The sequence below is a fragment of the Psammomys obesus genome, unplaced genomic scaffold, assembly GCF_907164565.1.
Source record: "Psammomys obesus unplaced genomic scaffold, mPsaObe1.curated_primary_1811, whole genome shotgun sequence".
Lineage (NCBI taxonomy): Eukaryota > Metazoa > Chordata > Mammalia > Rodentia > Muridae > Psammomys > Psammomys obesus.
The window spans coordinates 8,140,856-8,168,410 of record NW_026585895.1 but is presented as its reverse complement, the minus strand read 5'-3'; the positions used below and the strand labels follow the sequence as shown (position 1 = coordinate 8,168,410).

Sequence of the window (27,555 nt, the reverse complement as noted above, 5' to 3'; positions counted from 1 at the left end):
TGTGCTGGTTTTTTGGCTTCTGCCGACTCAGCAGTTTTCTGTGCTGGTTTCTTGGCCTCTGTTGCCTCAGCAGTTTTCTGTGCCGATTTCTTAGTTTCTGATATGCTTGACACCTGCTCACGGATACTCTTGAAGGATTGTCCAGTAAACTGGAAGCTGGTTTTGGAAATTCCTCCTTCACCGGAGACCTCACAAACATATTCTCCGCAATCAGATTCGCTAAGGTTGTGAATTTTGAGTTCGTAGGTACCGTCCGCTGAGTAATGAAATTGAAAATGCCCGTTTTCCTTGAGCTTTCTGCCGTCTTTATACCAGGTGACCTCTTTGGCACACAGGGCGCTGCTTTCAACGGCACAGGTGAGCTTTGCGATGTCCCTGGCCGCCTCTGCCCTCAGGGACTGAGTTATCTTTGGCGGGGCAGCGGCTGGGAGCTCTTGAGCCTTCTCTGTTGGCACTGGCTTTGTCTCGGCCGGTGACACAGCTTTTGGGGGAGAAGTCATTGGTTCTGGAGACTTCACTCTCTTGGGGGACTTGGCTGTTTCTGGGGACTTCACCCGGGGCGGTGACGCCACAGCCTTCTCGGCGGCCTTGGCTCTCTGCACGGTCAGCGTGAACTGCGCCTCCTGCTGGCCGCCGCTGTTCTCCACCACCACGCTGTAGCCGCCCTCGTCGGAGGCCTGCACCGAGGAGATCTCGAAGGTCGACTTGTACTTGGCGCTGGTCACCTGGTGGCGGGCGGAAGTGCTGACGGCCCGTCCGCCGCGCAGCCAGGTCACCGCCGGCACCGGCTCCCCGTCCGTGTCGCAGGAAAACCTGGCCGCCTCGCCCTCGCGCACCGTCAGGGACCGCGGCTTTGTCAGGATCCTGGCGGCCAGCGTGGTCCGCGCCTTCCTCGCGGTGGCCTTTTCTTCCAGGGACCTCTCCTCGGACGCGGCGCTTTGCACGTCCACGGAGGCGAACTGCTCGTAGGAGGAGACGCTCTCCCTCGTCTCCGTGAGCTGCGACCTCACCTCCCGGACGGAAGACGCGGCCTCCAGCTCGGACGTCCTCTTGAAGGAGGAGACCGCGTAGGCCTCCGTCTTCGTCAGCTCGGGGAAGACGGCCTTGGGGACCTCCTCATCCCTGCGCCGGGACGCGTAGGTCGTGTAGTCGCCCCCGGTGACGTCCAGGGTGGCGTAGTCCGAGGCCTCGCCTTTGTAGTTGGTGCACACGGCCCGGTAGGTCCCGCTGTCCTCGGCCTGACAGTCCAGGATCTCCAAGGTCAGGACCCCGCTCGTGTTGGTGCAGCGGACCTTACCGCCCTCCTGGAGCGGGGCGCCGTTGTGGTACCACGTCACGTCGGCGGTCGGCTTGGCCTGCACGTTGAGGATGAAGCGGGTGCTGCGGCCGCTCGGCACCCGGTGCGAGCGCATCCGCAGGGTGACCCGGGGCGCGTGGTCCAGCGTGAAGGGCTGCTGGCTCAGGACTTCGTACTTGCGCTCCGACGTCATCTGGCTCTTCAGGGCCGCCTTCATGGACTCGTACCTGGAAAAGATGTCAAACCTGGCCGACCTCTCGAACCTCGAGAGGGAGCGCTCGCTGGACACGGGGCTGGGGGAGCGCGGGCGCGTCCTCTCGGGGGTGGGAGACCGCCTCTCCGCGTCGTCGTCGTCCTCCTCGGCGGGCGGCGGGCGCGAGCGGATCAGCTCGGACACGGGTCTCATGAGCTCGATGTAGGTGGGGGACAGGGAGCGCCGGCGCCTCAGGAGCCTGGACGCGGAGGCCGAGGACTCCCTGTGCGCCCGTCGGGAGAGCTCGTACTCCTCCTCGATCTCGGTGATTTCCGTCACTCGTCTCTGCCGCGTGGACGTCTTCTTGGACCTCTCCTCCTTCGACAGGTGGTCGAGCTCGCTTCTGTACTCCGAGAGTCGCTGCGCGGTGGCCACGGGCCTCAGCAGCTCCTCGTCCTCCCTCTCGGCCAGGATCCTCTGGCGCAGCCGGGGCTGCCGGTAGGCGGCGCGGGCGTGCCGCTCCCGCAGCTCGGCGTAGCTGGCGCTGGTCTCCTCCCTGGCGGGGATGTGGTAGGCGGAGTACCTCAGCTCCCTCCTCCTCTCCTCCTCCCCCGCCGCCGGCGACGCGTGCCGCAGGCTGGAGAGCTCGAAGCGCGGGGGGCTCCGGCTGGGGGGCGAGGCGGAGAAGCCCAGCTCAAGCTCTTCCTCCAGGCGCAGCCGCTCCTCCTCCGTCCTCTTCATCGCCAGGTAGTCGTCGATGGGGAGGAGGAGCTCCTCGTCCGACACGTCGCCCAGGGAGCGCCTCCTCCGCCGGTAGTAATAAAGGTCGTAGTCGGGGGAAGGGCTGCGCCGCCGGGCCGGCCTCACCATTTCCAGGTCGTCTTGGGACAGTCTGGGGATGCGCCACTTGGGTCGGTACTGATCTGTGATGCGAGGCAGGGGCATCACGTAGAACTGCTCCCAGCGGGAGAGGCGGATGCGCTTGGGTCGCTTCTGGACCACGCGCTCCAGCTTTCCGGGCATCTCGTACTGATCGCGGATCTTCTTATACCACTTCATGTCCGACATGGGCACGAACTGCTTGATGCGCTGGTCTTCTTCCACGGTGGCCTGTGTGCGCCGGCGCGGCTCCGGGACCTCGTAAGGCATGCGGAGTTTTCTCTCCTCTTTCTTCTCCTCCGTCTGCAGCCGGTACTCCCCTTTGACGGTCTTGGTGCTCACAGCGGGCTTGTAAAGAATGGCAGCCTCGCGCAGAGCCTCCTGGGCCACTGCCGTCAAGGGCACGGTTTCCGTCCCGGAGAGGATTTCCGCCATCCTCAGGGTCTTGTCAATCTGCTTCTGGACGTGGCGCTCCCGTTCCTCTTTACTCTGGAATTCCTGCTTGACGTAGCGCAGCCGTTCCACCTGCAGGTGAGCCTGGCAGCTGGTGGAGCCGGCCGTGTTGGTGGCCGTGACTCTGTAATAGCCCGTGTCTTCGGGCAGCGTGTCCCTGATGTGCAGGGCATAATAATCCAAGCCTTCGTGGACAATTTCAATGTGGGGCCCGAGGGACAGTGGCTGACCATCTTTCTCCCATTTCAAGGTTGGTGCCGGGATGCCAGACACCCTGATCTCAAAGCAGACACTTTGGCCCTCGTGGCATTCGGCGTTGGCCAGCAGCCGCTTGAACATGGGCCTGAGCATGGTGTCCGTCGGGGGTGGGCGCAGAGTCACGGTGAGCTTTGCTTTGCAGCTGTCCTCGCCATACTTGTTCCTTGCCACAACGGTGTATTCGGCGGCGTCATCCGCGGTGACGCTGTTGATGGTTACCTGGTAGAGACCCTTGTCAGACTGGAATGTGTACTTCTTTTCCTCGTCCCCTGGCTTGATCTTCTGGCCCGATTTATACCACGTCACTCGAGGCTCGGGGTGGACGGTAATGGTCACTCCGAAGCGCACGTTTTCGCCCACGTAGGCCGTCTTGTTATAGAGAGGCAGCGTGAATTCTGGCGGCCTCTCGAGGAGCCGCATGGCGTCTGTTCTGCGCTTGACCCTCTTGGTTCTGCGGCAGTAGTAGTCGGAGACTTCCCTCACGCCCTTAACGAACAGCTCCGCGTAAGAGCTGTCCTCCCCGTAGTCGTTGACAACTTTGCATCGGTAGGTGCCATCATCAAACTTGGTGATGTCTTTGACGTACATGGTGGCCACTCCATCTTGGTAGGTGATCTCGTATTTCTCGCTGTTCTCCAGCTGTCTCACGCCAAAGTACCAGGTCACCTGGGTAGACTGATCGTAATTTTCAATTTTGCATACATACTTGACATAGCCGCCTTCTTCGCCAACGGCGTGCATGATCTGCCCGGAGACCGGGCCAATTTCAATGGATGCCACTTTGACTTTAGCCACGCTCACGCCCCTCTGGGATCGGATTGCACCACCACAGGAGACCCGGGCTGCGGACACCACCATGTTGAGGTCTTTCTTGATGAGGGTGTGGTAATACCGCCGGTGCTTCAGTGTCCTGATGACTTTAGTGCTGACTCTCTCTAGCTTTTGCTTCAGCCATGGGTGCTGCAGGGCCTCCGACGCCGTCATGCGAGATTTTCTCTCCTTCACCAACAGCCGGTCAACAAAATCCATCGCCTCAAGGCTAATTTCTTTGAACGCTTCTTCGTCAAATGTATATTCGGCATTCATGATGTTCTCAAGCATCTGTTGGTTCGTTTCAGCCAAAAATGGGTTGATTCCACTCAGCAGCACGTACACCAGCATGCCGAGCGACCACATGTCTGTGGCAGAGCTGACGACGTCATGCTGGTGTACTTCTGGGCCGTAGTATTCAGGGGCGCTGAAGAGAAGCCTGAAGTTGTCACCGGGCTTCAGCTGGCGTGCCTGGCCGAATTCTATTATTTTAATAACGGAGCTCTTCCTTGTCTGGTAAATGATATTTTCGGGCCGAATGTCAAAGTGGCCGATATTCTGACAATGTAAGAACTCGAGTGCTTCGCAGACTTGGCGGACGTAGCTCACGATTTCTCTCTCGTTAAGTTCAAAGGCGCTTGTGTTGATGCGTTCAAATATGTCGAGTCCTGATATAAATTCAAAGATCATAACTAATTCTTCCATGCTTTCAAATGATTCATGGAGGTATAAGATGTTTTTGTGCCTAGCAATATTTAGAATGGAAATCTCTTTCTTGACCAAAACCTGATCAGTCCCTTTGACTTTAACGAATTTGGCCATGAAAGTCTTCTTTGAGGACGTTTCGACACACCGGTGGACAATTCCAAACTCCCCACGCCCAAGATCTTCCGCTATCATGTATTTCTCATAGAGTTCCTTGGTTTTAGAGTGTGACGCTTTCGTCTTGGTGACCTCCCGGCCTTCATCCACCTCCTCATCATAGTTCAGAGCTCTGGTCTTATCTTCTTTGGTAACGGTTGGTTCTGAGGGCTCTGAAGGCTTGCTCAGGCCAAACTTGTTTTCGGCTATTACTCGGAACTGGTAGCTGGTTTTCCCGAATAAGTTGACCACAGTGTAGCGCGTCTCTCGGGCCTGCCCCACACGGAGCCACCTCTCTGCAGTAGTTGCACATTTTTCAACAATGTAGTTGGTGACTTTGCTACCGCCGTCAGAAGCTGGCTCTGTCCACGTTAGGTTGACAGAATCTCGTGAGACGTCACTAACTTTGACACCTCTGGGTGGGTCAGGAACATCAGCCACATCCAGTTCAACCGTCTTTTGGTCAATGCCAAACCTGTTCTTAGCACAGACGACGTAGAAGCCGGCATCTTTTCTCTCCACTCCGTTGGGGAAGACGAGCGACGTGAAGGACCTTGTGACAATCACTTGGTAGTGGCCATTGTTATCAATGAGGTCCTGTCCTTTCTGCCAGGTGATCACTGGATCTGGTTTGCCGCTGAAGGGGATCTTGATGCTGATCACCTCCCCTCGGAGCGCGTGCACCGCTCCCATGCCTTCAAGAGTCTTGGGCAGGTGTATCTTCGCTGGAACTGCATCACGGTGAAAGAACAAACAAAGAGCGAGACTTAGCAAGACTTAGCAGTGCTTTTCCCCACCAGTTAATGACAGATTATCTAACACCAGACTGATGGGCACAGATTTGTCCTTACCTTCTACTTCCAAGGAAGCGGTGCCGGACACGGATCCCCCTTGGTTGGTGGCTCTGACCTGGTAAACGGTGGCATCGTCATCTGTGACGCTTGCAATGATGAGCTGGTGGTAACCACCCTTAAATTCCTGAATTCTGTACTTGAGTCCATCCGCAATGATCTCTTTGCCTTGCCTGTACCATTTCACGATGGGCTTTGGGTGGCCAGTCACCTTGCAGACCAGAGTGGCGTTGCTCTGATAGCGGACATTCAGGTTTCTCAGCTCTTCCTTGAAGTGTGGGGCCTGGATTGGGACGTCGGATTTTGGAGTGACCGGTTCTGAGACTTCACTCCATTCGCTCTCCCCGCCTAGGTTTTCACATTTTACGCGGAACTCATACTCAAGACCTTCAATAAGGTTTTGCACAGAGAAGACCGTTTCTCGAATCTCTTCCGTCGTCACAGCAATCCATTTGTTCTGCTTCTTCTCACGCTTCTCTAGGTAGTAATTTCTGATCTTTGCACCTCCATCACTTGCCGGTGGCTTCCAAGCCACCACACAGGAATCTTTTGTGACAGCAGTGATGGTTGGTTTACCAGGTACACATGGCTTTTCTATTGAGAAAAATAAGATTTGTCGTGTTTAAAATAGCTTTGTTTTTAAAAAATCCCATTTTCAATACATAAATAAATTAAGCTGGGGGAGAAAACATTATACTTCGTCTGAATCGTCTACTTCCTCTCAAGGTGCATTTCTGCTCGGACAAAGGTAGAGGGGCAGAATTTACCAGCACAGCCAGAAGACTTAGAGAGCGGGGTGTGCTCACCGAATGGACTCTTGATGATCACGATGGAGGCGACCTCCAGGGGCTCACTGATGCCAAAAGTGTTCTGAGCCGACACTCGGAAGTAATAGCCAGCGTTTTCTGTGAGGTTCACGATTCTGCAGGTCGTCACCGAGATGGCTGAAGACACCAATTGCCATTCAGCCCCTTCCTTGGCCTCGCACTTCTCCACCACGTAGTTGGTGATCCAGGAGCCACCGTCATCAGCAGGAGGCTTCCAGCTGATGACCACGGAGTTCTTCAGGAGGGCTTCGATCACAATGGGCCCGGTAGGCTTGTCTGGCTTATCTGTGGAGAGAAAGCACAGTTGGAGTGGCTTTCATCGCCTGTCTGTTGAGCTCTTGAAAAGGGAGGGCGCTGAAAGCGAAAGCAAGATACCTTGTATTTCCACGTCCAGGGTGGCGTCAACTGTCCCGAAGGCGTTGCTGAGCTGAACCTTGTATTTCCCAGCGTGAGTCTTCCGTTGGACGTTCTTCATGACGAGATGAGTATAGTGCTCAGTGTTTTCAATAGTAATGTTTTCTGAGTTTTGCAGAAGTTTCTGGCCATGGAACCAAGTCATGGCCGGTACTGGGCGGCCGATGTACATAACGTGGAGCCGAAGTGTGGAGCCCACGGCACCGTAATATTTCTCTTTGAGTGGGTAGCCGGGGTGGAACTGTGGTGCCGCTTGCAGAAGCAGCTTGCTGCTGGTTTCTACTTCTCCTACCTCATTCGTAGCTACGCACGTGTAAACACCTTCGTCTTCCTGTTCCTCGGTCATTACTGCCAGGGTATGCGTGCGCCCATCCGAGGACATCTTGTACTTTCGGCTTTGTATGAGCTCTTTACCGAATCGGTACCATTTAATGTCAGGAAGGGGCCTCCCAACTATCTGGCATGACAGTTGAGCAACTTCGCCTAATTTGGTGGTCACATCGGCCATTTCCTTACGAACGCCTGGGGCTTCTCCGGCTGCGCGTGGGGAAAGATCGTGTTAAGATCGCGTGGGGAAAGATCACTGCTACGAATCTCTGACCTGTCTGCGCCTGTCAGCGGTGGGTTATCCTGTGGCTTAGCCCTTTCAGAGAGGCCATTAAAGTGTACATCTGAGAGCCCTAACGCTATTTTTCTAGGGTCAGATGGAAAGTGGCGATTAAGCAGCACATCGTCGTGATGCATGCCGTGACTTTCTCATTGTGGCTGGGAGGGCACCAGGGGTGCAGGGCGAGGCGCGGAGGGACCAGAGTTCTCTCCACACGCTCGCGGGAGCCTTGCCCTTACTTAGCTTCACTGCACTGAGCCATGTTTGTTAACCTTCCAGACCTTGCTAAGAGGCGATAAGACCAAAAAAGCCTATTACATCAGAGGGAGACTCTGGTCCAGAAAAATGCCTCGCTCACTGAGTCTAACACCTCCTGCTGGCATTTCGTATTTGGGGTGGCTTCTGACCAAATTTACCATGTGTAGACATGTCAAAATGCTGGATTTCAATTCCGTCCTTCAGTAATGTTAGAGTTTGACTTAGACCAGAGGAAGAATTAGTTTCCATAGGTTTTGTTTGAACCCATAAACAGAGAACCAGGGGCTACTTACACGTGAGTTTAGTCTTTATAGACATAGCTGTTCTCCGTGGCCGGCTCAGCCCCGTCTCATTCTCAGCGAAAACCCTGAACTCATATTCGGTAGCCTCTAGCAAGCCCCCGACGGTGAGCTGCCTGTCCTTGATCCGGTCCTTATTGCTCTTCTTCCAGGCACTGTCTCCGGACTGTCTGTACTCAACCCAGTAGCCAAGGATTTCTTTGCCACCATCACATTCGGGCTTCTCCCACTGGAGAGTGACACTGTCTTTGGATATTGAAAGAATCTCAAGTTCTCCTGGTTGACTTGGCTTATCTGAAATATTGAAGAGAATTGAGAAAAGAATTAGCTTTACCGGTGGGAAATAGGCAAAGGCAAAAACTGGCTTGTTTCGTTTGGTTTTTGTCCCAGTTGGAAACTCTGCTCACCAAAGGGATCTTTGCAAACAACTGGCTCAGAAGCAGGGCTGGTCTCACTAAGGCCAACATCATTCTGGGCGATGATACGGAACTGATATTCCGCGTCAGGAACAAGGCCGGTGACAGTGTACATGGTGGTGGTGATGGGGGTTTTGTTGTGCCGGACCCACTTGTCGGTGGACGTCTCCTTGCGTTCAATGTAGTAGCCCGTGACTCGAGAGCCACCGTCGTCTTTAGGTCGAGACCAGGACAAGCTAACAGAACTTTTGGTCACATCAAGTACTTCAGGTGGATTGCTTGGAGGTTCTGGTGGATCTGTAAACACGAGGGGAAAATATACGCAGGTTAGGGTGCAGTCCCAGGTCTTGGGGGCTGGAGGTGGTGATTTAAGAACTATAAGCATTGGAGCCAACACGCATAACTTTGTGGCTGAGGAAGCACTTACTCAGGGGCGTCTTCGGTATGACTGGCTCCTCGGATTTCAAGGGTTTGCTTATGCCAAACTGGTTTTCCGCAGAGACGCGGAAGTGGTACTCCACGTTTTCTTTGAGGCCTTTTACGACCAGAGATGTGCCTCTGACCCTGGAGTCGATTGTATACCAGGCAGCCTTAGGTACCTCTCTTCTCTCAAGGATGTAGCCCAAGATGTCAGCACCACCATCATCAGCAGGAGGTCTCCAGCTGACCCTAACAGACCGAGCTTGGATGTCATCGTATTCGAGTGGCCCTTCCGGAGTGTTGGGACTTCCTATAACCTTGACCTTGATGTAAACGGTCTTCTTGCCACACTTGTTTTCCAGAACCAAGTCATAGGTTCCAGAATCATCTCTGTCTGCTTCTTTGATCACAAGCTCAGTGTGTGTTTCGGACGTTGCGATCATGGCGCGCTTACTGATATCCTGGCCTTCCTTGGTCCATTTGCATATTGGGAATGGTTTTCCTTTGATTGGTATGGTAAGTCTGATGACTCCACCTTGTCGAACAAAGACACCTTCCTGGTATCTTTCATCAAGTTCGTAGTCAGGGTATTCTGAGGAAAAAGGAAGGATTGCAACTTAAATTTTTTTTTTTTTATTTGAATGGAGGAGTAGGAAAAAGTTATAAGGCAATTCCAGTAAACAAGCAAACAGTCCTGGATTTTACCTAGCATCTCCGTGACTTTGACTGTGCCTGGTACCTCGGCAGGCTCCCCAGGTCCGCCAGCGTTACAGGCTAGGACACGGAATCTGTATTCAGCGCCCTGAGGTAGGTGTGTTAGGGTGTACTCCCGAATCTTGGTTGGGGTGGTGTTACATTTGGTCCATTCACGTTGATCTACTTTCTGCATTTCAATCAAGTATCCCGTGACTTTAGAGCCACCTTCATCTTCTGGAACACTCCAGGCCAAGGAGACTGATGTCCTTGTTGTATCTGTAACTCTCGGATTTTGAGGTTTTCCTGGTGGAGCTGGGGGGAAAATGAACAGAAAGTGTGCTTGTCAGGGTTGTACAAGGTTATAAATTGACTGTGCCATCTAACAAATTCAGTGAGTTGTTGAAATATGGATTGTCGGCATTTGTTTTCCACATTTTTGTATTCCATAATTCTGAAGTTTTGTTGTGGTGGTGATTTATTTCAAAGCTGTTTTTTTTTTTTTAAGAACTCATAGAACTATATACTGTAGAAGGATAAAAACCATACTACATAAAAACTGTATCTCAATAAACTTGGTTTATACTAAATATATTTACCAATTGGGTCCATGGCAACGATGGGTTTGGAAGGACGACTTGGTTTCCCAGTCCCTCTTGCATTAATGGCTGTGACGCGGTGTTCATATTCTAAGCCTTCAATAAGGCCTGTGGAGCGGTACCTTGTCATTGTCACCGGCACTTTATTTACACGGACCCATCGATCCGCTCTTACTTCTTTACGCTCCACGATATATCCGGTCACTTGGGAGCCACCATCATCTTCTGGTGGATACCACGTGAGTGTCATGCCATCACGGGAGACATCAAATATCTGTAATGTTTCTGGAGGCCCAGGAATGCCTGCAGCAAGACAGAGAAGAATAACAGTTTTCTGTATTTCTTAACGTGAATAAAGAAACCCCGTTTGTGTGTGTTGCAGTTTTAGCTGGTGTTTTAGCTGGTATCAGATTTCCCAGGGCTTTCACCTCTGTGCCTTTTCTGTTTCTGCTGTGCCCTAGTTTCTCCAATTTTACAAATATTTATTAAGCACACTCTTACACTTTTTTTTTGTTGGATTGTCTATAGTCTGTCACTTGCATGCCTTTTCCTCCTTTCCTTTTTCCTCTTTCCATCCTTTTTTTTTCTCAAACTCCCTTTTCTTTTTTTGTTCTTTCAACCAAGTAAAGAAGTTAAAAAAAAAAAAACCACCAAAACACCAAAACTAACATTGTTGAAAGCTGCCAAGCAAGGCTGTTTAGAAACCTTAGAAAAGCCCAGGGGTTAATTTTACAAACCCTTTTTCTTCCCACCGGGGTGTGCTGTGGCTAGACTCGGATACAGGGAGATGGTGGAGGAGTCTGACAACTTACTGGTGCTGCTTCGGCACTCTATGACCTCAGACTGCAAGTAGGAGCCAATCCCGAAGCGGTTTGTTGCGGCCACACGGAACACGTATTCATTTCCTTCAGTGAGCCTGGTAAACTTAAATGTCGGTCTCGTTACTGATTCGGAGACCGGCAGCCATCCTGGCCGATGGGCATCACGCTGTTCCACCACATAGCCGCTTAGTGGAGCACCCCCATCCAGCTCGGGGGGTTCCCAGGAGATCGTAACGGACGTAGCATCGATCTCATCAATCTTGATGGGCCCGGTCGGTGGACCAGGCTTGTCTATGAGAAATAAAGAAATCAGGAGATGAGTTTTTACTTCAAGTCAAAACTGGCAATCTAACCATTCACGGCTAAACTGTACCTCTGTCACACATGCTTACCAAGAATAATAACTTTTATGGTCTCTGAGGTAGTCCCAGTGACATTCTTCAATTCGAGTGTATATTCTCCAGTGTCTCTTATAGTAGTTTCACGGATGGTTAACTTGGCGACTTTAGTGTGGGTTTCAACTGTGACACGCTCTGATTCTCTCAGTTTAGAGCCAGCAAAGAACCAGGAAGCAGTCGGTGGTGGACGGCCTGCGATAGGGATCACCAGCTCGATTGGTCTGCCAGCTGGGACGTGGACGGTCTTCTGAGGCATCGTAGAAAGGTCAATTGTTGGCAACACTGTGAGAAACAAATTAGGCATTCATTTTTACATATGATTTCAAGGATGAAGTGTCTTGAATCCCCAATGTTTTCCTTTCTTTGATTACTGTATGGGCATTCAGTACCTACCTCTGAGGTCTTGCACAGTCACAGCTGTGACGATCTCTCTTGGCTCAGACACACCTTTCTCATTCTGTGCCCTCACTCTAAACAAGTACTGTTCACCTTCATTCAAGGAGATAACAGTGTGCTCTAAGATCGTGGGCTTCAGAGTAACGACTTTCATCCATCTCTCTGTACCAGCTTTGCAGGCCTCAAGAACGTATCCAGTGAGGCGGCTTCCGCCATCATAGAGCGGTTTTTCCCAGGCAAGGGTCACGGTGGATTTGGTGACATCGACCACTTCTAGCTTTGTGGGCACCAAAGGAACTTCCGAAACCAAAACTGCGTCTGATGTTTCACAAGGCTCTCCGATGCCGTAGATGTTCTCGGGAAGCACTCTAAAGTAGTACATGGTTCCCTCAATGAGGCCAGAGATTCGGTAAAGAGTCTTGCTGCACTTAGTGGTTACTGTTTTGAATGCTCTCATAGCGGCTTCTCGCTTCTCAATGATGTAATTGTTGACGGGAGCGCCACCGTCAATGGTGGGGATTTCCCAAGTGATGGTCACAGAATCCCTTGAAACTTCCTTAACCTTCACTGAAGGACAGGGGCCAGGAGTATCTTAATAAAAAAGACCAGAAGGAAAGATTGATGCTTACTCCTCATTGCTTGATTGATACTCTTTTCGTGTCATGGGAAAATATACCCAATGGAGGTCTCCTCTTGTGAGGTACTCATCACTAGGCCGGTACACAATTAGGTGTACGTTTCTGGGGTGTCTACTCACAGCCCAGCTCAACTGATAGTTACTTACCATAGACTTTAACAAGGACCGTTGCTGATTTCTTGCCAGATTGGTTTTCAGCTTCAATTGTGTATTTGCCAGCATCATACCGATTAACTTTGTCCACGATGAGTAACGAGTAGCTCTCCGTGTTGTCAATAATCGCCCGATTGGCAAGGTCGATGCCTTTCTTGCTCCACGTGATGACAGGAGCCGGTCTTCCGGATACAGACACCATCAGGCGCAATGAGGCTCCAGCCCTGAGGGTCACTGTCTTTTTCAGATCATCCGCAAGCTCAAGATCTGGTATTTCTGGAAAGTAAATATCAAAATGTGATTAACTGATGAGCAGATGGGATGCGAAAGCAACTCATGTAAACAAAGGCTTCCAGGTTAAATACCTAGTCTTTCCACGGGCTCAATTCCAGCAACTTGTTCGCTGTATTCACTCATCCCCTTCACGTTCACAGCAGCGACCCGGAAGGAGTATTTCTGGCCCATTTTGAGGTCTGTCACGGTGAATTCGTTGTTCCTGATTGTAGCGTTTGTATGCACTCGGCACCATTGATCAGTGTCCTTCTCTTGCATCTCTAGGACATATCCTATGATGTCGGCGCCACCATCGTACATGGGCTTGGTCCATGCCAAGCTAATACTGCGTTTGGTGGTATCCACAACCCTCGGAGAGGAAGGCGGCCCAGGGGTGTCTGAAATTCGAAAGTGAGATGTAAGCATTGCACAAATAAGGAGGCTTGGCAAGTTATGGGTTTGTTTTCAAGATCCACAGAGGCTTTCAAAACTTACGAAGACCCTCTTTGTAACAGGGTTTTGATCTTTTGGATTCTCTAGGGCAATGCTACATAGGCTATACGTTATCATTACAGTTACTTCACGATTTAGATTGCTCTGGGAATGTGGCTTTTTTCCCCTCTCACTTTGGCTAGCAAGGGCGTATTCTCCCTTAGCTAAGTTCCTCTCCTAGCTCGTTCTCAGGGACTTTTCTTCAGCTGTTCTTTCATTGGATTACCATCACCTCTGTATGTCTAATGAGCGCTGCAATCTGGTTCTGTCCTTTCCCTCTTCGGTCCCGGCGACTTACTCCTTTCAGCTCTTGGGCTCAAACTATAAAAGCCTATGTCATTTCTGAAGGCCACAGAATAATTATTTTGTTAGTGACTTATTTTAATGCTAGGTACTTTATGCTCCGCTAAGCCTCTGTTCAAAAGGGATTTTGCTGTTTTTCCTTTCCAGTACTCATCAGTAGAACTTATTTTTTCCCTCTTTTAGAAGACATAAAATATACCTCTCATGTTGGTATTAGAACAATTTATTACTTTTCAGAAACCATACAAATACTGCAACAGTTTTCAACAGTTTTTAGCAATGCTAACTGCTGCCAGTAATAAAAGTAACAGTTAAAATGCTGTATATATTTAAGATTACTCTACTTCTATGCTACATCAGGTATATGCTTTACATAAATTCTGATGTTCCTGGAGTTGCCACCTTGGAAGATGTTTGTCATGTGTTTGATTGGCCCTGGTTTACTGTCTGGGTCTTGGAACTCACATGACGGCTCTCTGCAGGAGATGAAGTTGGAAGCTTCACTGGGTTCGCTGTTGCCAGCGGCGTTCACCGCAGTCACCCGGAACTGATAATCACAGCCTTCCATGAGGCCGGTCACCTTCAGCCTGGTGTCGTACACCACATAGTCTTTGTTGACACGTGTCCAGCGCAGGCTCTTCTTCTCGCGTTTGTCTACGAGGTAGTTGCTGATTTCGTTGCCACCGTCGGATTCGGGTTTCGTCCACTGAATGATGATGTGCTCTTTGCCAGCCCCCATTTCCTCTGGTATGCCAGGTTGCGATGGAATCGCTGTTTGTATTGAACGCGAATAAGAACGGTCAGAACTGCACAAAACCACTGTGAACGTGACTACCCTTCTCCCTGGATCCCTTAGCATTTAAAAAGTTAACACTCACTGAAAGAGTTTCTGGCCACGATGGGCTCTGATTCAACGGGCACACCAAGGCCGTACTTGTTCACCGCTCTCACTCGGAATGTGTATTCGTTGTTCTTGATGAGTCTGGTGACCACGTAGGACAAAGTCAGGCACTCCCCTTCCACGATCACCCAGTTGAGCCGGCTGGTCTCTCGTCTCTCTACAATGTAGTGCGTTATCTCTGCTCCTCCATCTTCCTGAGGAAGGCTCCAGGCCAAGGTGCACTTCTCCTCTGTTACCCTGCTGACGGTGAGTTTTCCGCAGGGGCCAGGGGAGTCTGAAACAGGTAGGATGACAAGGTGTGATGAGCCTGGCAGTGCCACAACAGTAACAACGACAACGGCGGCAGCGGGGCCTTTGATGTACTTACCTAGAACCTTGACCATGACAGCTACGGACTTGGTCCCACTGGCATTCTTCACTGTCAGCGTGTACTTTCCACTGTCGCCTCGGTCACAGTATTTGATCACAGCTGTTGCTCGCTTGCCAGTGTACTGCAGAGAGACCTTTTCACAGAGATCCAGTTCCCTGTCTCCTTTGGTCCAGATGATTTTGGGTTCAGGTTTGCCGCCAACGGCAGCATCGAGGACCAGATCCGAACCTGCCCGGATGGTCACCAGGTCGCCTTGTAACCTGGCGTCTAGTTCGGCTTTGGGTGGAGCTGTGAACAGGCAAAACAGATGCGCGTGAACGCCTGACAGTTCAGACAGCCACTGGAGCTAAAAAGGAAAACCCTATGGTAAGCTACAAGGAAAACACAGGCTATTTCCTACCGTATTCATCTCGGCAAGTGACAGGGCCTGTGGATTCAGAGCCTTTGCTGATTACACCAGCTGCGTTCTTGGCCAGCACACGGAACTCGTAAGTGTCTCCTTCACTGAGGGCAGTCACAGTGAAGAAATTATCAGAGACAATGGTATAGTTGCACTTGAGCCAGCGACCATCTCCAACTTCGCTGACTGGCTTCCGTTCTATGATGTAGCCCACGACTTTGCTGCCTCCGTCATAGACCGGGGCAGACCAAATCAGCGACACTGTTGACCTGGTGACATCTGTTACTTCTGGTCTACCCGGCGGATCTAGAAAGGATACAAAAATCGGGTTACAGATTCAGCTGGGTGCTCATGCCAAGGACAGCAACAAGCCTGCCTTGAGAATTTCATACACACCAACTGGGTTTTGAGCCATGATGGGTCTGGAAGCCTCGCTGGCCTTGCTGACGCCTGCAGCGTTGAGCGCGTATGTCCGGAACTGATATTCCAGCCCCTCCACGAGGCCTGTCACCTTGTAGTTGCACTCTAGACATGGCACCTTGTTTTCTTTCACCCACAGGATGGTGTTTCGCTCTTTCTTCTCCACCCAGTAACCAACGATTTTACTGCCACCGTCGTGGTAGGGCTCTTCCCAGCGAATTGACATGGCATTGGCGGACACGTAGTAGACTTCAGGTCTTGTAGGAGCACTTGGCGGAACTAAATATGGACAGGAGTAAATGAGAATGCGGTTTCATAAGATTCAGTGGAAATATTGAAAAACAGACTTAGAAATTTGATTTTAGTTTTTCTTACCAAATGGATGTTCAGCGACTATTGGCACCGTCTCCACAGGCTTGCTGACCCCAAATCTGTTCTCTGAACTGACGCGGAAACAGTATTCTTTGTATTTTGTGAGGTGGGTGACTTTAATCTGAGTGCGCTTGACGCTGGAGTTGATAAGCTGCCAGGCTGTTGTTCCCGACTCGCGCTTTTCAACTATGTAATTGGTAATTTCAGTGCCCCCATCGTCTTTTGGTTCCGTCCATGAAAGGACACAGGATTCAGCTGAGACAGAGGAGACCTCGATAGGACCAGTTATTGGCCCTGGCCTTCCAATGACCACAACCGTGACAGTAAATGTTTTAACCCCAGCTGTGTTTTCCAGGGTCAGGAAGTATCGGCCCGAGTCCCCTCTCATGCTGTCCTTTACAGTCAGGGTGGTCCTGTCTGTTGTTGTCGTGATGCTCATTCGGTCTGTCTCCTTGAGTCTCATTTCTTCTAGTTTCCAGGTCACTTTGGGGGCGGGGCGCCCACTGATTGGCACGTCAATGGTAAAGGCGCTTCCGGCTTTGCAGGTTATGAGCTGATTGGTGATTCCCGTGAGGTCAGCAGTGGGCTCGATTTGCGGCTCCTTGATGATAACGGACGAGAAGGCTTCCCTGGGCTCACTGTAGCCGGCGTCGTTCTTGGCTTTCACCCGGAATTCGTATTCGGTGTTCTCCACCAGGCGCTCCACGGTGAAGGTGAGCTGTTTGGTGTGGCCGGCCTCCACCCAGAAGTCGGAGCCCTTCTGCCTCATTTCAAGCAGGTAGCTCGTGATCCGGCTGCCGCCGTCGTGATCGGGCTTCAGCCAAGCCAGGACGGCGGAGGACTTGCTGGTGTCCACGACATCAAGTCTCCGAGGTGGAGCGGGCTGTTCTGTGGCTACAATTGGTTCGGGCATTTCATAGGGTTCACCCACACCATACTCGTTTTCGGCAGAGACCCGGAAATAGTAGGGCACGCCTTCCGTCAGGTCTCCGACCTTGAGGATCTGGCGAGTGCATTTCTCGCTGACAACCTGCCAGCTGCGGCGACTTGCTTCTCGTTTCTCTACCACGTAGTGATGGATTCGGGCACCGCCATCGAGGAGAGGGGCATCCCACATCAGGGTGGCAGAGCCCCGGGTCACGTCTTTGAAGGTGATTGGGCCCGGGGGGCCTGGAGAGTCTAGCACCTTCACGGTGAACGTTATGGACTTGCTGCCGCTGTTGTTTTCCACCGTGAGGGTGTACTTCCCTGCGTCAGTCCGGTTGCAGTTTTCCACAGTGAGCGTGCTGAAGGAGTCTGTGGTGTGGATGTCTGCCCGGATGCTGAGGTTCGAGTCAGGCTTGCTCCACGCCGCTGTGGGAGTGGGCCTACCCTGATAGGCGATGAAGAGGCGGATGCTGGCTCCCGCTCTGACAATGTGAGTCTGCTTGAAGTTTGCATCAATGTCTAACTCGGGAGCCGATAGCCGATCAACTGCTTTTATTGTGCCCGTCACCTCGCAGCTGTCTCCTTTCCCGGCAGCATTGACGGCACTGACCCGGAACTTGTACTCTTCGCCGGCCTGCAGGTCCGTGACTGTGTATCTTGTTTTCACACAGGGCTCTGTGTTCACCTTGTGCCAGTCCCCTAAGTCAGCTTTGCACATCTCTATCATGTACCCAATTATTTCCAACCCACCGTCAAAGACTGGCCTGGCCCACTCTAAGCTCACGGTCGTCTTTGATGTGTCCGTCACTTTGACCACCGAGGGGGCACTCGGTGGGTTAACGGGTTCCCTGCATTTAATCAGTCTTGAGATGCCGCTTGCTGGTCCTACCCCCGCAGCATTTTCGGCCATGACGTGGAATTCATACTCGTTGCCTTCTACCAGGCCAGTGACTTTGAATCTCGTCTCAGAGATGGGTCGCTTGCTGGTCACTTTGACCCATCGGGTGCTCTTCTTTTCTCTCCTTTCAAGGATGTAGTGTCGGATCTCATTGCCACCATCTGATTCTGGCCTCGCCCACGTCAGGGTAATGCTGTTGCCTGTTACGTTGCTAGGTTCCGGAATCCCAGGGGCGTCTGGAATGGCTGTAACAGGGGAAAAGCCAAAGTTAGATTCATTTGCTTGGAAAGTCACCCTCACGGCATGGTACCATTCAGTAGAACTGGAGACTTACTGTATTGTATTTGAGCAACCACGGGGTCGGATTCCAGTGGCCTGCCCACACCAAACTTGTTAACCGCGGACACCCGGAACTGATACTCATTGCCGGTTATTAGTTTAATGGCAGTGTAACTGTGGGCTTCACAGTTGTCCTCGATTAATGCCCAAGCGAGTCTGCTGGTTTCCCGTTTTTCAACGATGTAGTGGGTGACCGGCGCACAGCCATCATTGAGCGGCGCATCCCACCACAGCGTCATCTTTTCCCCGGTGATATTAGTGAATCGTATTGGCCCCACGACCTTCCCTGGTGTATCTACAAAAACGAGTATTAAGAGTTAGCGACTTTTTCTTCTTGTCCACTAAAGGATAACTAGCCATATCCCTAACCCAAGTCCAGTGAATCAGACTGAATTTTATTTTAAGCTACCTTGTACTTTGACTGTAATTTCTGCTTTTGTGGAACCGGATACATTTTTGGCTTCGACAGTGTAAACACCCCGGTGATCTCGGGTTGCATCTCTCACAAAGAGGCTGGTGGAGCCAAGAACATCAGTTATCTCCATGTTCATTCTCCTCTCAACTTCAACTCCATCTTTGAACCAAGTTACTCGTGGTACTGGTCGTCCTTGGACCAAAGCTTTGATTCTAAGGCTGTCTCCAGACTTAATGACAAGACCGTCGAAGTACTCGGGGCCAAACTCTACTGTTGGTGGGACTGTAGAAGAACAGAAATGTTTGTTAACCTGGCTTAATAAGGACATACATTAACACAGTTTTCATCAGGAGCATATCATAAAGCCTGAGAGGGTGACCATTTCCATGGCACCAAAGGCCATTTTGAAAGTAGGACTAGCAATGGAGAGCTTAGACTATGCAATTAAACATTTCTCCACGGCTGGCTTATTCCCTCTGTTACTCCTGACGTGCTTACTCTGCAGGAAGAGAACTGCAATACTTGCAAGTCTTCACTTCCTGATAGCGTTGCATATGCAAACAAGTTCCTGGGAGAAGCCATTACCTCCATCTGAGCAGGTAGTGACTGGGCTGCGCCATCTATGTCCCATCTGAATAACTCCAATACAGATGGACAGCTGTTCCTAGGGACCCTTTAATTTATTGTAAATGGCTGAAACTACAAACCTACAAACTCATTCCCACTTGCCTGATCTTTACATGGGAATGCAGTTAAATAATAGACACAGTGAAAATTGTTATTGAAGGTATCAAGATTTGATATCAAAAAGGACTTCATCCACATGGCAGCCTTGGCTAATTTATAGACAAAGACCTCTGTCCCCTCTTTTATAAACCAGAGGCCAAAAGCACTTTTTAGAATGTGAAAACTCTTCATGAAAATCAGTTGGAAATGCTTACCGTTTTCATCCCTTGTCATGATGATGCCGGAAGACTGTGAGGGTGGGCTTATAGTTCCGACAGCATTTCTAGCAAGTATTCTGAACTCATAGCGATCCCCGGGACTGAGGCCTGTGACTGTGTACTGACATTCGCTGACGTCAGTGAAGTTGCATCTAACCCAGCGGTCATTCCCTTGCCGTTTCTCGATGCTGTAGGCCACGATCTTACTGCCCCCATCACGCAGTGGAGGGTTCCATTTCAGTGTAATGGTTTCCCGGGTGACATCGATGTAGTCAGGAGTTCCAGGCGGGTCTGAACAATTATAGAAAAGTTAAATAAATATACTGCTCACTCTGTATCATCATCTTTTAATTACCAATGAAGTAAAACAAGATGGAGAAACCCCCCAGGCGCTGATTTCAACTTTCTGCTTCATAGTGTTTCAGAGATTTCAAGAATTCCAAATTAGATTATCAGACTCAGTTAAAATCATTACTTAGCCAGGTGCAATGGTTCACACCTTTAATCCTAGCCGGGGCAGGAAGATCTCTTGATTTGGAGGCTAGTCTGGTTTACAGAGTGTATTCCAGGACAGCCAGGGCTACATAGACAATACCTACCTTAACCCCCCCACCCCAAGTCATTTTTCTGGCTTTACATGACTGGTTCTCTAATGACCAGATAGAGCCAGGAGGGGGACTTCTGAAAGTGAAGCAGAGTTTGATGTGTTTATCACTAATGTGTTTGGTTGCATAATTAAATATATTTGAGAACAGTCACTTACCTACTGGGGAAACAGCTAATGTAAACTTGCTTGCATCACTAGGCTTGCTCAGGCCAGCAGAATTCTCGGCGTATACTCGGAACTGGTAGTCCAGTCCCTCTATTAAACCAGTAGCTCTGTATTCTCTCCCAGATATTGGTGATGTGTTAACCCTTTGCCAGAGAATGCTGTTTCTTTCCTTCTTTTCAACATGGAATCCAGTAACTTCCGAGCCACCGTCATAAACTGGTGCATCCCAAGTTAGGGACATGCCATCCGAAGTCACATTGTAAATTACCGGCTTTCCTGGAGGGCCGGGAATCCTGAACTGGTGTTTGGCCACGATAATATTTGAGACCAGTGGCTCACTGACACCATATCGGTTTTCCGCTCTAACTCTAAACTGATATTCAGAATCTTTGACCAGATTGGAAACTTTGAACGTTGTTCTGGCGACACTTGAGCACACCATCTTCCAATTAGTTTGTGAGGCTTCCCGCTTCTCAATGCTATAGCAAGTAATTTCTCCTCCTCCATCATCTTCAGGTACATCCCACGACATGATGGCGCTGTCGGCCTTGATTTCATCAAATCGAATGGGTCCTTTGGGTTTTGATGGTGGACCAAGGGTGATGATTGTAATGGGGAAAGAGTTTCTACATACAGCATTATCGAGAATAACACTGTATTTCCCTCCATGCTCTTTCTTCACATTCTTAATACTCAAAGTAATTTTGTTTTCTGTTTTACTGAAACGAACATATTCACTCTCTTTCAGTGGCAAGCCGTCTTTAAGCCAACTTATGGATGGTTTGGGTTTTCCCTTGTAAGGTAACTCAAGGTGTACATTATGTCCAATTCTCACAGATATTTGTGCCCCGGGGATTTCCGACAAGTCAACTTCAGGTGTAATTACAAGCTCTTTCACTGTAAGTGGCCCAATAGTGACAGGGTCGCTCTGACCTTTCTCATTTCGAGCCATCACTCGGAATTCCAAGACGGACTGCTCTTTAAGCTGCCCGATCTCAATTTCGCATGTCTTACTGATGCCAGCGTGTGACCACGCTTGTTCTCCCTTGCCTTTCCTTTCCACAACATAGTCCGTGATGATGCTCCCACCATCGAAATCAGGCTTGGTCCAGCTCAGGACCACGGATGTCTTTGTGGAGTCTTTCATTGAGAGATCACGAATGGGTGCTGGTACCTCAGCAGCCTTCACAGGCTCTGTAGTCTCACAGGGCTCGCCCACTCCGATTTCATTCTCTGCGAGAACTCTGAAGAAGAATGGAGTTTTCTCTGATAAGTCTGTCACCTTAAAGGCTGTGCCGGAACACTTGTGTGACACGACAGACCATGTTCTCTTGGTGGCGTCTCTCTTTTCAATGACGTAATTAATGACAGGAGACCCTCCGTCGATGAGAGGAGGATCCCACAGCAATGTGACTGTGCCTAGGGAAACGTGTTTCAGCTGTAGCTTCTGGCAGGCAGCTGGTGTGTCGAGCACTTTAACAGTCACAGTGGACGACTTCGGTTGGCCGACTCCATTTTCTATTGTGAGGACGTATTTGCCTGTGTCGTGGCGGGTGACTTGAGGAATAACCAGTAAGGATGATGAATCGGTGTTTTGGATGCTGTATCTGGCATCGCTGCCAAGATTCTTGTCATCTTTCCTCCAGGTGACAGTAGGCGGAGGTCTGCCTTTAAAGGGAATCAACAGCTGCACATCCTCTCCAGCTTTAGCTATCACAGATGTTCTGAGAGCCACATCTAGGTCGATTTCTGGTTCCTCTGTAGACACAAAATGGACATTTTAGAAGAAATTTACAAGAGTCATTAGAAGATGACTAGTCTTTGCCTAGAACTCTTAAGAAGACAGGAAAGCATTACCACACTGGTTGTACATACCAAGGATGTCTTTAGCTTGTACAGGTTCAGTCATTGTTATGGGTTCTCCCTGGCCAGCGCAGTTTACTGCCGACACTTGGAAATAGTAATTGACTCCGGGTTTCAGGTTAGACACCACATATTCTGTAGTTCTGACTTCTCCCTTGGTAGAGACAATAGTCCATTCCTCCTCCTCGCCCTGTCTCATCTCAACAACATAGCCAGTGACATCACTGCCCCCGTCATAGACAGGTTTACTCCAGCCAAGAGTGATGGATGATTTTGTTGAATCTGCAATTCTTATCTTGGCAGGTGGGCCTGGAGGATCTGGAATGGCCATTTGCAATAGAGTAATTACACAGTTATCTGCAGTTCAGTTGCACAAAAGACAAGTGAAGATTCTGTGTGCGAGCACTTACCAATAGGATCGGCAGCCTTGTAGAAGTCGGATGGTTCTGAGAATGGACCCATTCCAGCGGCATTTACAGCACAGACTCGGTATTGATAGTCACTGTTTTCCGTGAGTCCCGTCACCTTTTGTCTGGTGTCACGAATAGTCTCCTTTAGTACTTTAAGCCATGCTAGACTCTTCTTGTCTCGTCTTTCGAGGAAATAGCCATTTATTTCACTACCACCATCTACAGTTGGTCTGTCCCAGACAACAGTCATTGAATTCTTATTAATCTTCGTTACCTCTGGGATGCTTGGTGGCCCAGGTGTAACTATTTAGGAAAAAAAAAAACAACAACAACAAAAAACAAAACAGATCAGTTTAAAGGGTCAACAGATTTTACTTTCTCATCTTTCATCTTTAAGTTCTGCCTGAAATACTAGTAATGACAGTATCCGTGTGGAAAGGATGGTAATGAGACAAGAGGAGTTGCAAAAGAAAACAATTTTAAGAAAACATCCATAAGCTGCCAGAATAGCTTATATCTCTGTGTTTTTACATCTTTTAGTTTTCTATCAGGCTATTGCTCACCAAAGGCATTCTTGGCTACGACCGGATCCGATTCCAGCGGCTCGCCAATTCCATATTTGTTCACAGCTCGGACTCGGAAGATGTACTCATTCCCTTTGATAATTTTGGTAGTTGTGATGATGCACTCTTCCAGGTTTTCAGCCACCATGGACCACACGACTCGGCTGGTCTCACGTCTCTCCACGATGTAGTGAGTGATCTTTGCACCGCCATCATCAGCCGGCGGCCTCCAGAGCAGTGTTATCTTTTCTGCGGTGACAGTCCTAAACTCAATCGGCCCCCCTGGAGGTCCCGGTTTGTCTGCCAATGAGAGGAGAAAACATTGTGAGGGCCTTTAAAGGGCCAACTGTCTTTCGAGTACAACACCTTAGGTAAACAAAAAAAGGACATTGTCCATGTGAAGCACCTACCAAGGATCTGTACTCTGATGGTGGCCGAGGCAGAACCCATGGCATTCCTTAGTTTTAATTCATAGCTTCCGCTATTGAGGCGGTTGGCATCTTTGATGAGGATAGATGCCAGGTCAGTGCTATTTTCAACACACACCAATGCATTGGTTTGTAATTCTTTATCATCTTTGTACCACTCAATGGTAGGCTCGGGTTTGCCAGAAATGCCAGCCCGGAGCTTCACAGATGTTCCTGCTCTGTATTTGACGACTTCTGTATATTCTAGAGGCAAGTCAATCACAGGACCACCTGCAAGAAAACAGATGAGGCAATAGTTAAAATCTTACAAGGATGAAAAGTGTAGTTGCAGGGACTTCAAAATAGGGAACTGGCCCTTTGCCAATTGTGGGCGCATGTGTGTTGTGTGTACTGTAAGCAGGTCTAAGCCTACTCACTTTAAACCTTTCATCTTAAAAGCTGCTTCTATATCTCAGCCGGGAAGACACACTGAGCAGACTCTGAACCCCAGGAACACTACACAAACTGCACAGGGAAGTCAGTACTTTCTAAATGTATTTTAACCTCTAGTAGGTATTTCATTTCAGTGATGAAAACAGGATCTTTCCTTTGCCTCTGACTTCTTTCCATTTGTTTTCTCTTCCTTTCCATGTCAGATTCTTGAAGCTTCACTTCTCTACTCACATGGCTCTATGTCCATGAGAAGATGTCCTGCCAGGCTTCTTATAATTGTTGAGATGTATGAGTTTGGCTGGCTTTACAGTACAACAAGTACTCAGAACCTGCAAACCCTCACTAGTAAAGGGTGGCCCTGGGGTTTCCAGCACAAGGGTGGGAGTGAGACTGTTGGTCCAGACGTGAAGAGGCTCACATCCCTTTTTGAAAATGGAAAACCATTACAAAGTGTCACAGAGGGGCTGGAGGGATGGCTCAGTGGTTAAGAGCACTGATGCTATCCTGAGGACCTGAGTTCAATTTCCCAGCACCCCATGGCAGCTCACAACTGTCTGTAACTACAAAATCTGACACCCTCACACAGGTATACATGCAGCAAATACCAATGTACATAAAATTAAAAAAAAAATACAACACAAAAACAAAACCCCCAAAGTGTCACAGGGTACTTGACTCTCAGGAAATTCTCATTTCCAAGCCATTATTAGCTGAATGCCATTTATTTTATAGAATTATATTTGGACTGACAGTGATATAGAGAGGGTTACAAAGACACTTCTCATTACTGCTGAGTTTTTGGCCTTGGGGACTTTACATAAACACTCTAAGCTTTAGGCTTACTTTTGCAAAGTGGATTAATCTGTGTTGTTGGAACTAAGGGAGAAAATTAATGGAAGAAGGATATTCATGGAAATTGCCCAACTGATGGCAGGTACTGTTAATACTATGATCATTTACTACTCTGTGTGGTCTTTCATGAACTTGGAGAGTCTGTGGGGGTGGCACCTGTGAGTTAATTATTCAGTCTGATAACTTAAAATAGAAGGCAAGCACCAACTCAGATAATCAAAAAAATCTAAACATTTTAAAGACCTTTAGCAATCCTATAATCAAAATCTAATTTTTAGTGAAATCAAGGGAGATGTAGAGGGGTTAAAGTGTTTCCTCAATATTCCAGCCAGTTTATAGTTACTCCCATAATTTAACTAAAATGCACGTAAAAGCCTTTAAAGGAAACATTGAGTGAAAACTTCTTACCATAAGAGTCAATGCATGTGATGGGGCCAATGACCTCAGATGGGTTGCTGACGGAGCCAACAGCATTTCTAGCAAAGACCCGGAATTCATACTGGGAATTCTGAGTCAAGCCAGAGACTGTGAATTGAGTCTCAATAACATTGGTGAAGCTGGCCTTGGTCCACCTCCCATCTGGAAGGTCACGCCTTTCAACAATGTAGCCTGTAATCTTGCTTCCTCCATCAAAGGCTGGTTGTTGCCATGAAAGATTGACAGAGTTCTTCGAAATATCAGTGATCCGCACGTTTCTTGGGGGTTCTGTAATAACAAGAAAGCAGATCAGTGGCACTTAGACCAATCCATTTTGCTTTGAAGAAACAAACTTTTCCATTTTTAAGATATCAGAACTGCTCTGCTCCGGACAAACACATACCACAGGCATCAATGGCCAAGACTGGTTCAGAAGGATGGCTGGGTTTTCCGATACCAGCGGCGTTTTCTGCATACACCCTGAATTCATAAATAAGCCCAGCACTGATTGTGGTGACTTTGAAGTGAGTTGTACGGATGATCATTTTGTTGGCTTTTTGCCACAAAATACTGTTTCTGTCTTTCATTTCCAAGTGGTAGCCTGTGACTGCACTGCCTCCATTGGACACTGGCTCATGCCAGCCCACAGTGATGCTTTCGCGAGTCACGTTAGAGACCCAGGGTGTGGATGGTGGTCCAGGTATCGCTAGGAAAGAGAGAAAACCCGTACATTAAGACAGGCATTGAGCACGTGTGTATGGGAAACACCAATCCGGGTGTCAAAGGTCGGCAACTTACTGTATGGTAGTTTGACAACCACACAGGCCGAATCTATGTGATCGCTGATGCCGAAGCGATTCTCCGCCTTGATGCGGAACTGGTATTCTTCTCCCGTGGTCAGTTTCATGACTTTGATCATGGTTCTCGCTACTGTCACCGACACCTCCGTCCACACTGCAGTGCTTGTTTCTCTCTTCAGAACAATGTAGTTGGTAACATGGCTTCCACCATCATACTTGGGTGGCTCCCACTTGAGAGTCACACTTTCTTCAGTTATATCACTAATGGCAACAGGGCCAGTAGGAGGACCGGGCCTGTCCAGCACAATGATGTTAATGAAGGTTTTGGTGGTTCCACTGGCGTTGGCAGCAGTGATCTCGTATTTTCCAGCATCAGCGGTAACACTTTCTTTAAGATTGATGGTGAGGTTCTCAGCAGTGATCTCAGTATTAAATCTCATGGTTGCCTTCAGGGGCACGCCATCTCTTGATAAGGTCACTTTGGGTAGTGGCTTTCCAGAAATTGGGATGTCAACTTTAAGGTTGGAACCGGCTCGGACATACACTGTGTGACTTGGGAAATTCTTCATATCAATTTCAGGTGGTTCTGAAAAATAGAAGAATGGTAAACAAAGATGAAAAAAAAAATGTCTAAAAACTTAACTTACCTGAATGCAGAAAATTAAAATTTGCTTATGCATAAACTTAGACATACCTAGCTGATCCTTTATGAGGACAGGAAGCAGGAGCTCCCTTGGGTCACTCAGGCCAGCTTGGTTTTCTGCAGAGACCCGGAAGAAGTATTCATGATTCTCTCTCAGCCCGGAAACAACATGATGGGTTGTCTTCACCACTGCACACTTAACCCAGTTTTTCTGTCCTTTTTCTAGTGCTTCAACAACATAGTGTACAACTCTGCTTCCGCCGTCATGTTCTGGCTTCAACCAGCTCAGGGAAACACTGTCTTTGGACACACTTGTTACTCCAAGCTTTTCTGGTGGGCTTGGTTTTTCTAACAACAACGACAACAAAAAAATGGAAGAAAGGAAACAATCATTACAACATTTTCCTTCACATGCATCCTTTATACATTATCAGAGAAAAACTTTTAAGTCAAAGCCAAATGCATTTACTTTGACTTGAGTCTATTTGTGACAACTTTGGCTTTTTGGCCAAAGCCCCACCAGCTATGCATCTGTATGTTAGAGTTCTCAGATTTAAATAAAGTCTCAAGCAACACCATAAAATGACAGAATCTGCCCCAGATTCATTGTGGGCATACAATGGAGGACAAGAGCCATCTTAGAAGAAGCTTCATATAGTTTTTGCACATACACTAAATGTATGTGTAGCCTTAAATCTAATGTATCTTATGGTATCTTCCTAGCTATGTCAGTTATTAGGGATTCATTTTGCGTTATGGCATAAATAGTTTGGGGATGTGA

General features: G+C 49.1%; 1 protein-coding gene across 4 annotated transcripts in view; it reads right to left on the bottom strand.

Moving 5' to 3' along the window:
- Ttn (titin) overlaps positions 1–27,555 on the bottom strand; it is a 258,797-nt gene that overhangs the window by 4,705 nt on the left and 226,537 nt on the right. For all 4 annotated transcript variants that reach the window (XM_055600018.1, XM_055600019.1, XM_055600020.1 and 1 more), the window contains 32 exons: positions 26,826–27,122; positions 26,130–26,717; positions 25,735–26,037; positions 25,323–25,619; positions 23,613–23,900; positions 23,203–23,502; positions 22,640–22,942; positions 22,242–22,547; positions 20,358–22,124; positions 19,592–19,885; positions 18,645–18,932; positions 18,231–18,530; positions 16,075–18,141; positions 15,676–15,978; positions 15,280–15,585; positions 14,877–15,167; positions 14,487–14,783; positions 14,074–14,379; positions 12,906–13,211; positions 12,535–12,816; positions 11,748–12,341; positions 11,349–11,636; positions 10,948–11,247; positions 10,136–10,438; positions 9,549–9,851; positions 8,851–9,435; positions 8,415–8,720; positions 8,002–8,301; positions 6,805–7,380; positions 6,409–6,714; positions 5,603–6,196; positions 45–5,482 (listed from right to left, as the gene is read on the bottom strand). In XM_055600018.1, coding sequence (XP_055455993.1) covers positions 45–5,482; positions 5,603–6,196; positions 6,409–6,714; positions 6,805–7,380; positions 8,002–8,301; positions 8,415–8,720; positions 8,851–9,435; positions 9,549–9,851; positions 10,136–10,438; positions 10,948–11,247; positions 11,349–11,636; positions 11,748–12,341; positions 12,535–12,816; positions 12,906–13,211; positions 14,074–14,379; positions 14,487–14,783; positions 14,877–15,167; positions 15,280–15,585; positions 15,676–15,978; positions 16,075–18,141; positions 18,231–18,530; positions 18,645–18,932; positions 19,592–19,885; positions 20,358–22,124; positions 22,242–22,547; positions 22,640–22,942; positions 23,203–23,502; positions 23,613–23,900; positions 25,323–25,619; positions 25,735–26,037; positions 26,130–26,717; positions 26,826–27,122 — 19,382 coding nt within the window. The remainder of the gene's footprint in view (positions 1–44; positions 5,483–5,602; positions 6,197–6,408; positions 6,715–6,804; positions 7,381–8,001; positions 8,302–8,414; positions 8,721–8,850; positions 9,436–9,548; positions 9,852–10,135; positions 10,439–10,947; positions 11,248–11,348; positions 11,637–11,747; positions 12,342–12,534; positions 12,817–12,905; positions 13,212–14,073; positions 14,380–14,486; positions 14,784–14,876; positions 15,168–15,279; positions 15,586–15,675; positions 15,979–16,074; positions 18,142–18,230; positions 18,531–18,644; positions 18,933–19,591; positions 19,886–20,357; positions 22,125–22,241; positions 22,548–22,639; positions 22,943–23,202; positions 23,503–23,612; positions 23,901–25,322; positions 25,620–25,734; positions 26,038–26,129; positions 26,718–26,825; positions 27,123–27,555) is intronic.